General features: G+C 51.7%; 1 protein-coding gene across 1 annotated transcript; it reads right to left on the bottom strand.

The window, feature by feature from the left end:
- Positions 1-108: 108 nt before the first annotated feature.
- CCDC22 (CCC complex scaffolding subunit CCDC22) lies at positions 109-13350 on the bottom strand. Its single transcript, XM_010968162.3, has 17 exons — positions 13147-13350; positions 11917-12094; positions 7391-7523; positions 6482-6588; positions 6275-6341; positions 5996-6174; positions 3837-4031; positions 3233-3295; positions 3018-3137; positions 2351-2470; positions 2139-2255; positions 1934-2035; positions 1741-1848; positions 1356-1451; positions 1083-1142; positions 928-1002; positions 109-485 (listed from the first exon to the last, which is right to left on the bottom strand). The coding sequence occupies exons 1-17, from the start codon at positions 13194-13196 to the stop codon at positions 372-374; spliced, it is 1884 nt and encodes a 627-aa protein (XP_010966464.1). The 5' UTR covers positions 13197-13350; the 3' UTR covers positions 109-371.
- Between the last annotated feature and the right edge of the window lie 839 nt (positions 13351-14189).

The raw sequence follows: 14189 nt of genomic DNA, 5'->3' as shown, positions 1-14189 counted from the left end.
CCCACGGCCACACACACCAACTCACCAGGTGTACCCAGTGTCTCAACTGCCACTCGCCCCCCTCCCCCACCGGGAGCCCTGTGCCCCCATCCATGCCTCAGCTTAGACTGCAGACAGAACCCCTCATTTATTTGAGATACAAGGCCCCAACCCCCAGTGCCCTCCGCAATAAACTGCAGCCAAGCTCCCACACTCTGGATGATCACCCCAGATAAGGGTTGGGGTCAGGTGGGCAAGGGTCTGGGCCCAAGGCTGCAGCAGGAGGAACTGGCCCACAGGCAGAGGGCACAGCCAGGGCCAGTGCTTGGCCGGTGCCCCCAGTGCCCTGAATCCCTGCCTAAAGCTGGGGCGAGACTTCTGCTGGGGGCTGCTCAGGCCTCACGGACCCGGCCCAGGAGGCCAGCGTTCTCCTGGCGAAGGGCTCGGTAGTCCTCTCGGATCTTCTCCAGGTTGCTGAGGGTCTTCTTGCCCATCTCCGTCTCGATCTAAGGCAACATGAACCGCATCCCTTCAGTGTGCAGGGCCCCTTTCCCAGCTCCGGCTCACCACCCCCTCCCCATTATGGCCACTTCAGGGCCCCTCCCGTGCTCCTCCCACTCCCTCCAATAACAGCCTGCTCTGTCCCACTGCCAGGCCTTTGCCTGTGTCATCCATCCACCTAAAGCATCCTCTGCTCAATGGCAGGATTGCCCACCACACACTTCAGCTGAAGCCTCTGCCAAGAGCCCTGCACAAGGCCCCTCAGGGTGGAAGGATGGGCTCAGAGTAGGCCACTGGCCTGTCCCAGGTCACATACACAGCTACTAATGGGCAGGGGCAGAGATGCCAGCTGTCGGCTGTGTCTGGTTCAACAGCCTCTCTCGGCATCCACTGAGGAGCTGTCCCCCCTGGCCAGCCTTAGTTAACCCTCCCAGCCCCAGGCTTCACCTGCTCTTCAAGGTCTCGAACCTCCCGCATGATTGTGCCTGTGTCCTCGATGGTCTGGATGAGCTGGCTGCAGTTCTGGGGACAGCAAGGGCCGAAGGCTTGCACCGAGACCCGTCCCCTCCCCAACCAGCCCCCGGGCACCCTTCGCCCCTCACCTCATGCAAGGCAGCTAGATACTTGTAGGCCTTCCGAACAGCATCATCCTTTTTGGCATCCTGACCAGACAGAGGGAACCTTGAAGGTGTCAGTGGGCTGCTCCAGCCCCACCACCCCTCACTACTTCCAGGCCCCACCAAGGCTACCCTCTCCCACTCCTCTGACTTCATCCTCCATGGGGCAAAGCCAGGCCCCAGGACCAGTGTACCTGCAAGGCTCACACAGGGCCCAGGCCCACCCTGCCCCTGCATGCAGCCTGGCCCGCCCCATACCTTGAACACGAGCTCATCAGTCACTGCAAACGTCCGGTCCAGCTTCCCAGAAAGGGAGTTGATTTCCTTCTGAAGCTCCTTCGTATCAGACAAGATCTGGCAGAGACCAGGGTAGCCATGAGCCTGTGTCTGGGGCGGGGTGACCAGCCAGCTGAGGGCATTCGAGTTCATGCTGTCACATCCAGACCAGGTCAGGGTGGCTGGAGTGTAGGGCTGTTCTGTGTTGGGGTATGGCCAGATAGCTCTGCCTTTCAGAGGATGTGAGGTCCCCGTGTGGCCCTGTGACACACATCCTCCCCTTGGATGTGTCTGCCCCTGTGACACACATCCTCCCCTTGGATGTGTCTGCCCCTGTGACCCGCCCTCCATGGCCACAACGGCACACCTTAGTGATCTCTTCCTTCTGCTTCCGGATGTTGCCCACAATCTCTAGGATGCGCTGGGTGTAGGCCAGCCGGGACACATCTCTGGGCAGGGTCTCGAGCTCTGACATCTAGGCAGAGACACAGCAGCCACTTCCCTAGGGCCCACACCTCCCCCACTCCAAGCCACCCAGGGAGGCCCCACACGGGCCTTACCAGCTGCTTATAGACCTCCTCCTTCCGGCGGGCCTCTTCAGCAGCTGCCCGAACGCTCTGGTGTAGCTCTTGGATCTCTGCCAGCCGTCGAGAAGATTCCATCTGCCAGGGCCCCATGGGTAGAGGGCAGTGAGCAGAGCACAGGGCTGGCCCCCTAGGGAGGGACCAGCTGCCCTACCCACGGCCCAGGACCCCCACCACCTACCTCTCTGCAATCCTGGAGTTTTCGGAGGTGGCGGTACTCAGCAAGGAGTGGGACCCGGTGCTTTTCCCACTGACCCGCCAAGTGGATGACTCGCTGGGCACTACTCTCTACCACGAGCTGGAGGTGGTGGTAGGGGACTACATGTCACACAGGCTGGGCCCATCCAATTCCGACCACCCCCGCCCCCGGCCCAGGCTCAGCGCCAGCCCTACCTGCAGCTTGGCGAGGTTGGCAGCCCCGTCGGGCAGCAGCTCCACCGCCCGGCTCTTCAGACGTAGGGCCTGCTCGCGCTCCGCTGTGCTGAGCTCACTCTGCCGGCACTCGGTCTCCACCTGGCACCCCAGGACCCCCGCTCCCAGTCAGTAGGGGAGCCCAGCCACACACCACAGCCCCACAGCCCCCACTGAGCCTGGAAAACACTGGCCTAGCCCAAGCCCCCACAGATGACAACACATCCTTCTAGCCCCTATCAGCCCCTCAACCCCCTCCCGATAGTGACAAGGACCTATAATCAGTGACAGGCACCACAGGCCCCAATGACCCCTCCACCTCCACACTGACCCCCAGGAGCCCCGATGAGCCCCACAAGCCCCTGCCCATACAGACCCATCACGCCCCTACAGATGCCCGCAGAGGCTCACAGGCACCTCTAACCCCTACGAGTCCAATCCCCAACCCGTCCACAATCCTACACCCTTCTCTCACTCCCACTGATTCTCCTAAACCCTAAAGAGCCCCACGGTCCCCAGTGTCTCCCACAAACCTTTCTGTCATCTGCAGACCTCTGCAGAGGACCCCTCAGCCCCCTCAAGTCCCTCTAAGCCCTCTAGGCCCAAATCGTAAGCCAACCCTGGTGGCCAGCCCCTCCCCTACGCCCACCTGCACAAGGCTGATTCCCAGCGTTTTCATGTTGGCTTCCACCTCTTCAATGTTGCGATTCACTCCCTCCAGCTGCTCCCGGAGAGATTCCAGCTCCTGCTCCTGAGCTGCCCACGTGTCCTGGAAGGCACAGGCCAGTCAGGGTGGGGGTGTCAGACCCAGTAGACAGTCAGGGGCCCAGGACACCCCCCACCCCTTGCCACTGTTCTGCTCACCTGTTCAGGCCTCCGGGAGGTGGCCAGCACATCTGACACCTGGGCTGCCTGGGCCTCAGGCTCCTGGGGAGTGAGAATGGAGCATCCCGGCTGTCGGGGAAGCCTCCGCCCCTCCCAGCCCAGCCTCAACACCCGCTGCAAGCGCCCTCCCAGCACTGTAACCGGGCCCACTCAACCAGTGACAGCCACCGGAATATAGGTGTGATCGTGTGAGGATCAAAGCGCTCTCCATGACCTCAGACTGCTCATAAAGAAACCTCCCCAACCCTGACACAGCTCCTGCCCACCTGGCCATGAGAAGGATGAGGCCCCCTCTCAGTGACCATCCAAGGACAGAAGATATGTCTGAAGAAAACTGCCTGGGGAAAGCTGGGGTTCACACGAAGAGCACCCCTACACCCTTCCATGGTTCTCACTCCTCTACACTTTCTCCATGGAAGTTCTCGAGAAGCCAGGGGACCCCTCTGGGTACCTGCCCCCTGCGGAGAGAGGGCATGCTCGGTGGGAACACAAGACCCTGTGTGGATAAAGTGTGGTATCTGTACGTAAAGCAACCCTGCCTTGGCCCCGTCAGCACACCCCAGGCCCACTCAGGCCCACCCACCAGATGGAAGGTGAACTTCTCTGAATGTGTGAAGCGGGAGCCTTTGGGAGCACCAGTCCTGGCCCCGGCACCCCAGGCCTGCAGCAGCTCTCCCAGGTCTCGGGCTTGTGGTGGGGGCCCTAGCCGGCCCCAGGTCTGGCGCAGATGCTCGGCCAGATGCTTCTGCAGCCGATGCCGCTGAGCCCGAGTATCCTCCTGGAAGCAGAGGGCAGGGCAGATGGAAGGGTGTGAAGGCCTGCTGGGCACCCGAGGCCCTGCTTCCACCAGGAAGCCGCCTGACAAGGTGCTCCTGACAAGTCCCACCCACCCTCCAGCCTCTCCCACGATGGGGCCCAGGCCCACTCTCCTGGCCCACGGGTCTGGGAGCTCCCTGAGGACGGGGCTGCCTCCTCCTTAGCTCCGCTTCTCTCCAGCCACTAGCTCCCTGCACTGAAGGATGCTGTGGAAAGGAGAGAAGTAAGCCTGCAGCGCCCAAATTAGAGACCGACATTGAAAGGGTATGTAGGGACAGAGACGAGACAGTGTCAGAGGTGCTGGGCAAAGAAGGGGTGGAGCAGAGTGGAGTTGAAGTGGGGGAGGGTATAGCTCAGTGGTAGAGCATGTGCTTCACACGCTCTGGGTTCAGTCCCCACTACCTCCTCTAAAAATAAATAAATAAACCTAATTACCTCCCCACCCAAAAGAGAGAAAGAGAGGAATAGAGACGAGGACAGAGACAGTTTTGAGACAACTGGAGAAATGTGGACATAGAAAACAAACTTACTGTTACCAAAGGGGAAAGCAACAGGGGACGGATAAAGTAGGAGTTGGGGATTAGCAGATACCAACTACTATCTATAAAAAAGATAAACAACAAGGTCCTACTGTACAGCACAGGGAACCAGATTCAATAGCTTGTAATAACCTATAATGGAAAAGAATATTTAAAATAATATGTATATATGTATGAATGAATCACTATGCTGTACACCAGAAACTAACGCAACATTGTAAATCGACCATACTTCAATTTAAAAATTTCAAACTTTAAGGAAATATTTAAAATAGAAAATGGAAATGCTATCACTCTGAGATAACTATCATTAAATTTGGAGTATATTCTCCCCCTCCCCCCAAAAAAGAAATCTGATTATGAACTCAGTGTTGGGTGGTATTAAGAGGTCACTGTTAATTTTGTTAGGTGTAAAAATGGCCAGCGGTTACATTCAAAAGTGAAGCCCTGTGGGAGGGTATAGGTCAGTGGTAGAGCGCATGCTTAGCATGCAAGAGGTCCTGGGTTCAATCCCTGGTACCTCCATTAAAAAAATTAATAAATAAACCTAATTACCTCCCCCACCCTGCAGAAAAAGAAAGTGAATGCCCTTAGGAGTTGAGATGTATGCTCTAGTATTTAGAGTTTAAAATGACATGATGTCTGGGATTTGCTCTAAAATAATACAGGAGAAAAAAGTTGGGGGGAGAAGAGATGAAGAAAGACAGGCAAAATCTTTATTGTTGAAGGGGGATGGCAGGGACACAGGGTTCGTGAGAACATTTTCTCTACTTCTGTGTTCGAAATTCCTTGAAGTTTTTAAAAGAGGGGAAAAGATAAAGACAGAACAAATGGCAGGGGGAAGGCAGAAGGAGACAGTTACAGAGGTGGACAGAGTGGGGATGGGGACAGATATAGAGGTAGACAGAGGAGGAGACACAGTACAGAAATGAGGAGACAGGGTTTGGGGGGGAGCAGAAAAACCACAGAATAGAAGACAGTGACTAGAAGAGACGGGGCAGAGATCTAGAGACTGAGCAGTGGTGATGACAGCAGAGGCCAAGAATCAGGGGCAGGAAGAAGGGAGTAGAAACAGGGAGGACAGGAGCAGATCCTGACAGCTCTGATGGCCTGCGCTCATCCTTCGGTGGACCACCACCCCGAGAAGAGAGCACTGTCACCACCTGTGTCTCAGAACAGGAAGCCAAGGCTCCCAGGGACGATGCTGACCTGTGTGAGGGCCACAGTCTTTCCAACTCCCATGTTCTTTCAGGTGGGGAGCTGGGTAGTTGCATAGAGAGAGGAGGCAATGGAAGAGAGGGACAAGGTGGGGGAAGGAGAGGGGCAGAGAGCTAATGCGAGATGAAATGGGGGCTGCAGTGAGTAGGGGCCGATCACTGGGTGGTACCTGGGTGGGGAGGCGGGATGCCCGGTGGACCCAGTCCTCATCCCCGGGGCGGTCCCGGCCTGTGTGCTGGCAGAGTTGGATGGCGTGGCGTTCGAGGAGCGAGGCTGCCCGGGAGGCAGGCTGGGGCACCTGGGTGGGGGCTGGTAGCAGCAGGGGACTCGCCTGGAACTCCCGGGGCTCTGAAGGCAGCAACAGAGTCAGCCTGCCCCCCTGCCCCATCATGCAGTCAGGTCCACCTCTACCCTTCTCCACAGCCCCTCTCCGCAGCCTCACACTCACCTCCTCTGGAACTCAACTCAGGCATGACCAGCCTGCTGGCGTGGAAAGGCTGCTGGGGGGCCGAGCCCTGGTGGGAGAGCACAATCAGAGCCTCTAGGATGAATCATTATGGGGGGCACCGGTGGGAGGGGGCCAAAAACCTGGGCACCCAAATGGGAACAAGACAGGCAAGGCAATAGTGACATGAGCTGGGGAAGTACATCCCACCTGGAGGTGCTGAAGCTTAGGAGTGCGAAGGAGGGGTGGGACCCAGGGCAGGGCCAGCTGGTCCCGGATTTGGCTCCCGATGGCCCGGAGGAGGATAGCTGAGTCACCTAGGAAGGTGGGGAGGAAGTGTCAATCAGATGACGGTGCCACAGTTCCAAAAATGCACACCCTGGGAAAGCAGCCTGACCCCGGTTTCCAGAGATGCAGATCTAGGGAGCTCTCATTCTCACACTAGGTCATTCCACAAACACTTACTGAGCACCTCCTCTGTACCAGCCACCATTCCAGACCCTCGGATACCTCAGTGAACAAACTGATAAATAGCCTCCTGCCCTCCTGGGGCCAGCAGATGGCAGAGGAGAACACGGCTGAAGTCATAAGTACGATACAGAAAACTCTCAGGGGGTAATCAGGAAAGGAGGATAAAGGACCACTGAGAATATGTAATTTTAAACAGGCAAGGGGGATTATAGCTCAGTGGCAGAGTGCATACCCAGCATGTGTGAGATCCTGGGTTCAATCTCCAGTACCTCTGTTACAATCAATCAATCAATCAATCAAAAAACAAGGCAGTCTGAGGAAGGCCTCTGTGAACAGGAAATTCCAAGAGGTAAGGGAGTGAACCATGAGGATATCTGGGGGAAGAATAAGTCAGCAGATACAAAGGCCCTGGGGCTGGAGAGGCCTGAGGAGCATTCAGTAGGTCCATGTGGTTAGAGAAGAGTGGGTGAGGGGAGGGGCGTGGGCCAGGAGGTGAAGCAGAGCATCAACTCCCCTTCCAGGTCAGCCGAAGTCCCAGCCCCCTTCCCCTCTGCCCTGCATCCCCTCTCCCAGCCTCAATCCTCCCACTCAGCTCTTCCGAAGACACATACCCCACCTCACCCCCTCTATGCCCCAGGTACCCCATACCTGCAGGCTGGTCTGCATCCTCAGAGGCATCAGTGGGCAGACGCTCAGCCAAGAAGAGAAGCAGGTCCCGGAGGTCAGGCTCACTGGGGTAGAGGAAGTTCTGATAGCCAAGCTCCAAGGGATAGCCCAGGTCCTGGGGGTTGGGGAGGGCGGTCCCTATCAGTCAGGCAGGCAGGATCCTCCTGTCCTGGGAGCCCAGGGCTTCGACCACAGATACTCCCACTCTCACCAACCACCACCCTCTGAACCTCCCTTCGACTCCCCAAGGCCTCCCAGAGACCTCCAGAGCTTTATGATGAAAGCTCTGGCCTTTCTAACTATGACTCAAAATCCAGAAGACACAGAAGAGAAGATGGGTATTTCTAAACACATGAAAAAAAAATTTAAAGAAAAAATATATAATGAGCAAAGTCAAAAGAGTAATGATAAGCTGGGAAAAAAATATTTGGAACTCATAGCATAGAAAAAGAACTAACCTACCTAGTATATAAAGAGTGCCTCAAACTACACCAGCAAAAAGACCAGCAGCGCAACAGAGAAGGAGGCAAAAGATAGGAACAGACAGTTCCCAGTAAAAGAAAGAAAAATGGTCCTTAAACATATGCAAATGTGTCCAACTTTGTTTCCAAGAGAGACTCGAATTGAAAGTACACTGAGAGGCCCCCACACAGGCATCGCTGATCGGATCCAGGACAACCTGATGTTATGTTCTCCTGAGGTGCACTTGGGGAGGAAGATACTATCACTGGCGCAGAGTTCCTGCCACAAACCTGAATCTAGCCATGAGAAACCAATCAGACCAGTTCAGACTGTGGGGCATTCCAATGAATAACCAGCCTGCACTCAATAAAAACCCAAGTCATCATGAAAAGAAACAAAGAAGCAAAAATGAAGGAGGACTACTGGACACAGAAGATTACAGATGTTAACAGTGAAATAAAATGCATGACCCTTGATTGGACTCTGCAGTTAAAAAAAAAAACAGCTATAAAGGATATTTTTGTGACAACTGGGGAAATTTGACCATGTCCAAGGTATTAGATAGTATTATTCTGTCAATATTAAGTTGCATGGGTGTGATCATGGCATTGTGATTACACTGGCAAATGCCCTTTGTCTTAGGAGAGACACACTGAAAGTTTGAGGTATGAAGAGTCATGATGTCTGCCACTTTCAAATGGTTCAGCAAAAAAATAAGTGTGTGTGTGTGTACCTATATAGACAGAAAACAATGAAACAAAATGTTAACAATATAGAAAACTAACAAATATATGTATGTATACATATGACTGGGACATTGTGCTTTACACCAGAAATTGACATGCTACAACTGACTATACTTCAATTTTAAAAAAAAAGAAAAAAATTTAAAAACTAGGAGAAGGGTATACAGGTGTTATTGTTCTACTTTTAATTTTCCTTAAATGTGAAAGTTTGTCAAAGTACAAAGCTAGGAGGAAAACTATACGGAGATACCATTCCTCACCTATTAAATGGGCAAAAGTCTGACAATACACTCAGTACGTGAGGCTCTGGAGAAATACCACTCTCTCATACACTGCTGCTGGGAATGCAAAAATTAAACAATCTTAGTCAAGGCAATTTGGCTACATCAAACAAAATGACATGCATTTACGCTTCCATCTAATGATCCTACTTCTAGGAGTTTACCATGAAGATAAAATTCCAACAATTCAAGAATATATATGCACAAGATTATTCATTATAGCATGATTTGCAAAATATTGGAAACTCTTGAAATGTCTGAGCATAAGAGAGCAGTTGAGTCAACTGTGGTGCATACATACAATGAACTACTCTGTAGCTGCAAAAAGGAAAAAATCATTAAGATCTCTATTCTCTGATATGAAGTGATTTCCAGGATATGTTTTAAGGGTGAAAAAAAGGCAAGAAACCAGGTGTATGCTCTCTTTTGTGTAAGAAAAGGGAGAAATAAGAATATATATTTATATTTGCTTATATCTTCATTAAAAAAAAACTGGGAAGATACATAAGAAACTAACCAACATAACTCCCTGACAGCAGAGTAACTCCCTGAAGCAGACAGGTAAGGGTAAGGAGGGGTTTAGAGTGCAAGTGAGACTTCTCAAGGTTTCTCGCTACTTCTGTCACACCCTGGGGATCTCTTTAACGCTTTCAGTAGTTAACCACCTTTTACCAAGTTAACAATTCCTTATATTAAAATTTCCCCTTCGAATTACTGCTGGGGTTTCTATCTCTGGACTAGACCCTGACTGATGAAGATGACCTACAAAAAGTAGTAAATAATGTTTTTAAAAGAGACTATGTGCTTTGGAGTCCAAAAGATCGGGGTTGAAATCCAGCCTGTGCTACTTACTGACTATAAGGCCTTGGACTGGTTACTGAACCACCCAGAAGCTCAGTTTCCTAGCTGTAAAATGGGGCTGACAATCCTTTCCCTATGTGGCTGCCTTAAGGGATAAAAGGGTCCATCAGGGTTCTGGTCTGGCACTGCATGGACTCAGAAAGCAGACTTCCTGGATTCAAATCCAACCTTTGCTTCTTACCAACTGTGTGACTTCAGGAAAATCACTTAACCTCTCTGTGCTTCACCTTCCTCAACTGAGAAAAGGGATACCAACTATGCCTACCTCAGAAAGTTGTCATGAGAATTCACTGAGTTCACACCATGTTACCACAATGCCCAGCATACAGTACACTCAGAAAACATCTCTATTATACGCACATATGTGTATTTATTTGGTGACAATGTAATATATATTTATCAGAAGGTCACAGTCAAAAAAGTGTGAAAACCACTGGCTTTTAAGCTATTTTACTTTGGTTTTTTTTTCCGACGCCTGCAATCAAAGAGTTATGACTGATACAGAAATTCATTCCAGGAGTGGGGTGTGTGAAATGACAGACACCAAAATACGGAGGTGGCTGAGTCGCAGAAAGCAGTGTCAGGAGTAGGGCACATGGAGAGGCAGACACCAGAAGGCGGCAGTGCTGAGCTGAGGTGGGCCGCAAGGGCAGCACCCAACTGGATTAAGAGAGAGACCTTTTCTACTTGCTCAGGGCAAACCGAGGCTCTGGGGCCAGACAGTCAAATGAACCTCTTGATCACTGAAAAAGCCATCACGCTAAAGTCAGTGTGAGCAATAGTGGGTCAACACCAAATCCAGTGAGAAACGGCACTGAGAGAAGGGAGGAACAGAGAACTGGGGGAAGCCAAGCCCTTCCTCAACACCTCCCACTAAGCACCATCCTTGCCAAACCGAGGACTTAAGTTCCCCTCTATAAAGTGCCATCCTCGAGAAAATAGCCCTGGGCCAGGGGACAGACTGCCTGCCTTGAAGGCCACCAAGAGCCTCCAACAGAATCTGAGAACTCCTGAGAGCTAGGTCAACCTGAGAGCCAAAAGATGGGCAGAGCTCTGAGGTATATTTCTAAGAGACAGAAACCACACAAGCAAGGTACAAATTCAAAGAACCTGACCATCTGTCCCCTAGGGCTAAATGGAAGTTTTCACTATGGTTACTCTATTGTCCCCCTACCACCATATACTGGGTACCCTGGGTGTGCTGACAGTCATTACACAGCCACAGGTTGCTGGAATGCAACTAGGCAGATCAGGCCTACCAATAATAGTAATACACTTACACAAAGCTTATTATATCCAGCTTTTCATGCATGAACTCATTTTTAATCCTCATAGCAACCATATGTGGTAGGTACAAGTCTTACGTGGGAGGAAACTTGGGCCCAAAGAGGTTAAGAGACGAGCCCAAAATCGGAGAGCTAGTGAGCCAGGAGAAATGACACTTACCCGTAGCCCTTGGATATACTAACTGGACACAAGTCTGTACTGGGGAGGCATGAGTGTTTCACCAGAAGGCACTTTATTTACAACAGAGACAGTATAGGAATTATTCTCAGGAGGGGCAGGCTGTGTGTGGCTGCTGCAGGGCAGAGTGAAGGGCAGAGACACTCCTTTAGTTCACCAGCATATCTTCCTTTGGGTAACCCTCCCTCCCCCAACTCTCACATGATCCTGAAGGAACAGCCAATCACAGTGCCCTATAGAGATGACCATGTGATCCAGGCTGAGCCAATCAGAGCACATGGTGGTTAATTTCAGCATGAACAAGTTAACTAAGCAGGGCCTTTTCAGGAACTAGTAAATGGATACTATCAGGAGGAAAAGTTCTTGGTGCTAAGCTTAAAATATGGGAGTCAGAGGCAGCCCAGGTGCAAACTGGAGCAACTCATTTAATGCTCATAACAACCCTACTTTTATCATCTCAATTTCACAGACAAGGAAACTGAGGCCCCACAAGGGTTAGGGTCACAAAGTTAGCAACTGCTGTAGCCAGGATCTGAACTACTCAGGCAATCTGACCACAGACCTTAACTACTAATGAACGCTAAGCCACAAGGGGGGGGGGTGGCAGAGAGGAAAGGCCAGAGTTTCAAAGGAGCTTGGTGACTTTGTGAAGGAGGAAGTAAGAGGCTGTGTGTATTGGGAGGAAAGCACTCACCATGCAGGCCTGAGCCAGGCTCATGGCCAGACGGAACCGGGCAGACATGGCCAGAGGCAGCAGAGGGCTGAGGCCCGAGCCCACAGCAGGGTTGATCACACGCAGGCAGCGGACCACAGCTTCTACAACCAGCTCAGTGGTGAAGGCTCGCAGGGTCTGCACATCTGGAGGAACTGCCCTGAAGAAGAAGGGGGCAGGCTCAATGAGGTGGGGAGGGGAGCAGTCAGGAAACAGGCATGAGGCTGGACCGTGCTGCCTTCTGGAAGCCCTGGTACTGGGATGGGGTAGAGGAGAATGGCCACAGTTCTGACAGATCCTGGGTGTTGCTGGCTGACTTCCATATGGAAAACTAAGAACTGGGGGAGTCCTCAGGTCCTAAGACCTTGGAGTAGAATGGTGGATGGAAGGAATCTGAGTTCAAAAAAAAATCTCAAATTTCCCTACGCCTAAAAGCCCCAAATTTCTGGGGTCTGGGAAGGGCAAGGGGCCTACGTAGAATAGTCTCTGGGTCCCCAGATATCATGTTCCCTGCGTGTCAGGGGCCCCTAGATATTAAGCTGCTAGGGTTTTGAGGCTAGATGTTGGGAAGCTCAGGTTTTCAGGAGTTCCAAGTGTCAGAGTCCCTGGATATCAAGACCACCCAGGCTCAAGCAATCCAGAAATCAAGCTCCCTTGATGCTGGCATCCTGGGTTTTTAGCACCTTCAAATGCAGGAGTCCTTATGTGTTGGGGTCGCCAAGCATTGAAGCCACCAGATTTTAGGGTCTTGTGATTTTAAAAGCCTCAGATATTGCAAAACCAGATTTGAAGGTTCCCAGTTATCCAGTCCCAGGGGTTTTTGGAATCCCTGAGTGCCAGGGTCTTGGGATTTTAAGATCCCTGGTTTTCAGGATACGGGTGTCTTAAAATCTCCAGATATCAGGATCCCAGGGTATTGATGTCAAGATCCACTGATCTCAGGATTCCGGGTCTTGAGGTTCCAAGGTTTTAAGGTCTCGAGGTGTCTAGGTCCTGGAGTTTGGGGTTTACGAAGTGTCAGGGTCAAAGGGTTTGAGAGTCCCCTTATGTATGCATGTATATGTAATTAAGGAGGAGGGAGGGTTTTAGGGTCCTAGAAGTTGGAGCCCTGTATGTCAAGGTCCGGGGTTTTAAGGTTCCCGGGTGACTGGGTCCGGAGTTTTGGAGTCCCGGATGTGGGCATTCCGGGGTGGGCGGGGGCTGTGTCCTTACGTGCCGGCCTGGCGCAGGGAATGGATGAGGATTCGGTCCGCCTCCTCCATGGTGGAGCCCTGTTCGAGTCCGAGGCTGGGTCCAGGGCCGGGTCCGAGCAAGAGCGGCGCAGCTGTGGAAAGCCCGCTCCTCGCCCGCGGTCCAAGGAGTGTCACGGGCTGCGCAGGGAGAGCCGGGAAGTGTAGTTCCGAGAGCCAGTTCGCCGCCCGCCGGATGCCTGTAGTCCCGGTGTGAATGGGGCGCGCAGGCTTGAGCGCGCAATGGCTGCTGGGAATTGTAGGGTTTGGGGGTGTTGGTGGTGGTGGCGGTGTTTTTTTGTTGTTGTGGGGGTTTTTTGGTTTTTTTGTTTTTTTGCCTGCAGCCGAGTGCACTCTTTCAAGTGAGCAAAGGAGTATACTGCGCGTCTCGCGCGTGTGCGTGTGCTTGTGTGTGTGTCGGAATGGAAAAGGGAAGGGGCGGGACGGAGAATGGCTTCTTGACTCATTCATTTAAGTCAGCATTCATCTTCTAGATTGTAAAAGTGTACAAGTTAAGGGCAAGAGCTTTCGCACAAAGCGATTAGGTTTGCATCTCAGCTCTGCAGCTTGCTAAATGTGCAACCGTGGGCAGATTACGTAACTTCCCCATGTCTTAGTTTTCTCATCTGTAAAATGGAACTATTAATAGTGCCTGCTTCCTAGGATTAAAACAGAATGAATTCATGTAATGCAACGTTGTACTATGTGCCTGATACATAATACAGTAAGAAAGCACTATGGAAGTTACAGTCACTAGTATTCATACATTCAATAAATGCTTTATTTTAACGTTGTACATATGTGTATACTCCAAAGAATAATTACATAGTAAACATCCATGTAACTACCATTCATTAGAAAGACCACCGTGTCTCCAATGCTCAGTAGTGCCACGATTGTCACAAATCACGTGTACCTAAATGAGGGCTCAGTATCTGAACTCTATTCTGTTCTTAATTACTCCAGCTTTAAAATAAGCTTTGGTATCTGATATGGCAAGTCCTCCCATCTTGTTATTTTTCAAAG

The sequence above is a fragment of the Camelus bactrianus genome, chromosome X (genome assembly GCF_048773025.1).
Source record: "Camelus bactrianus isolate YW-2024 breed Bactrian camel chromosome X, ASM4877302v1, whole genome shotgun sequence".
Taxonomy (NCBI): Eukaryota; Metazoa; Chordata; class Mammalia; order Artiodactyla; family Camelidae; genus Camelus; species Camelus bactrianus.
Note: the sequence above shows the minus strand (reverse complement) of the source record. Positions and strands in the feature narration are given on the sequence as shown.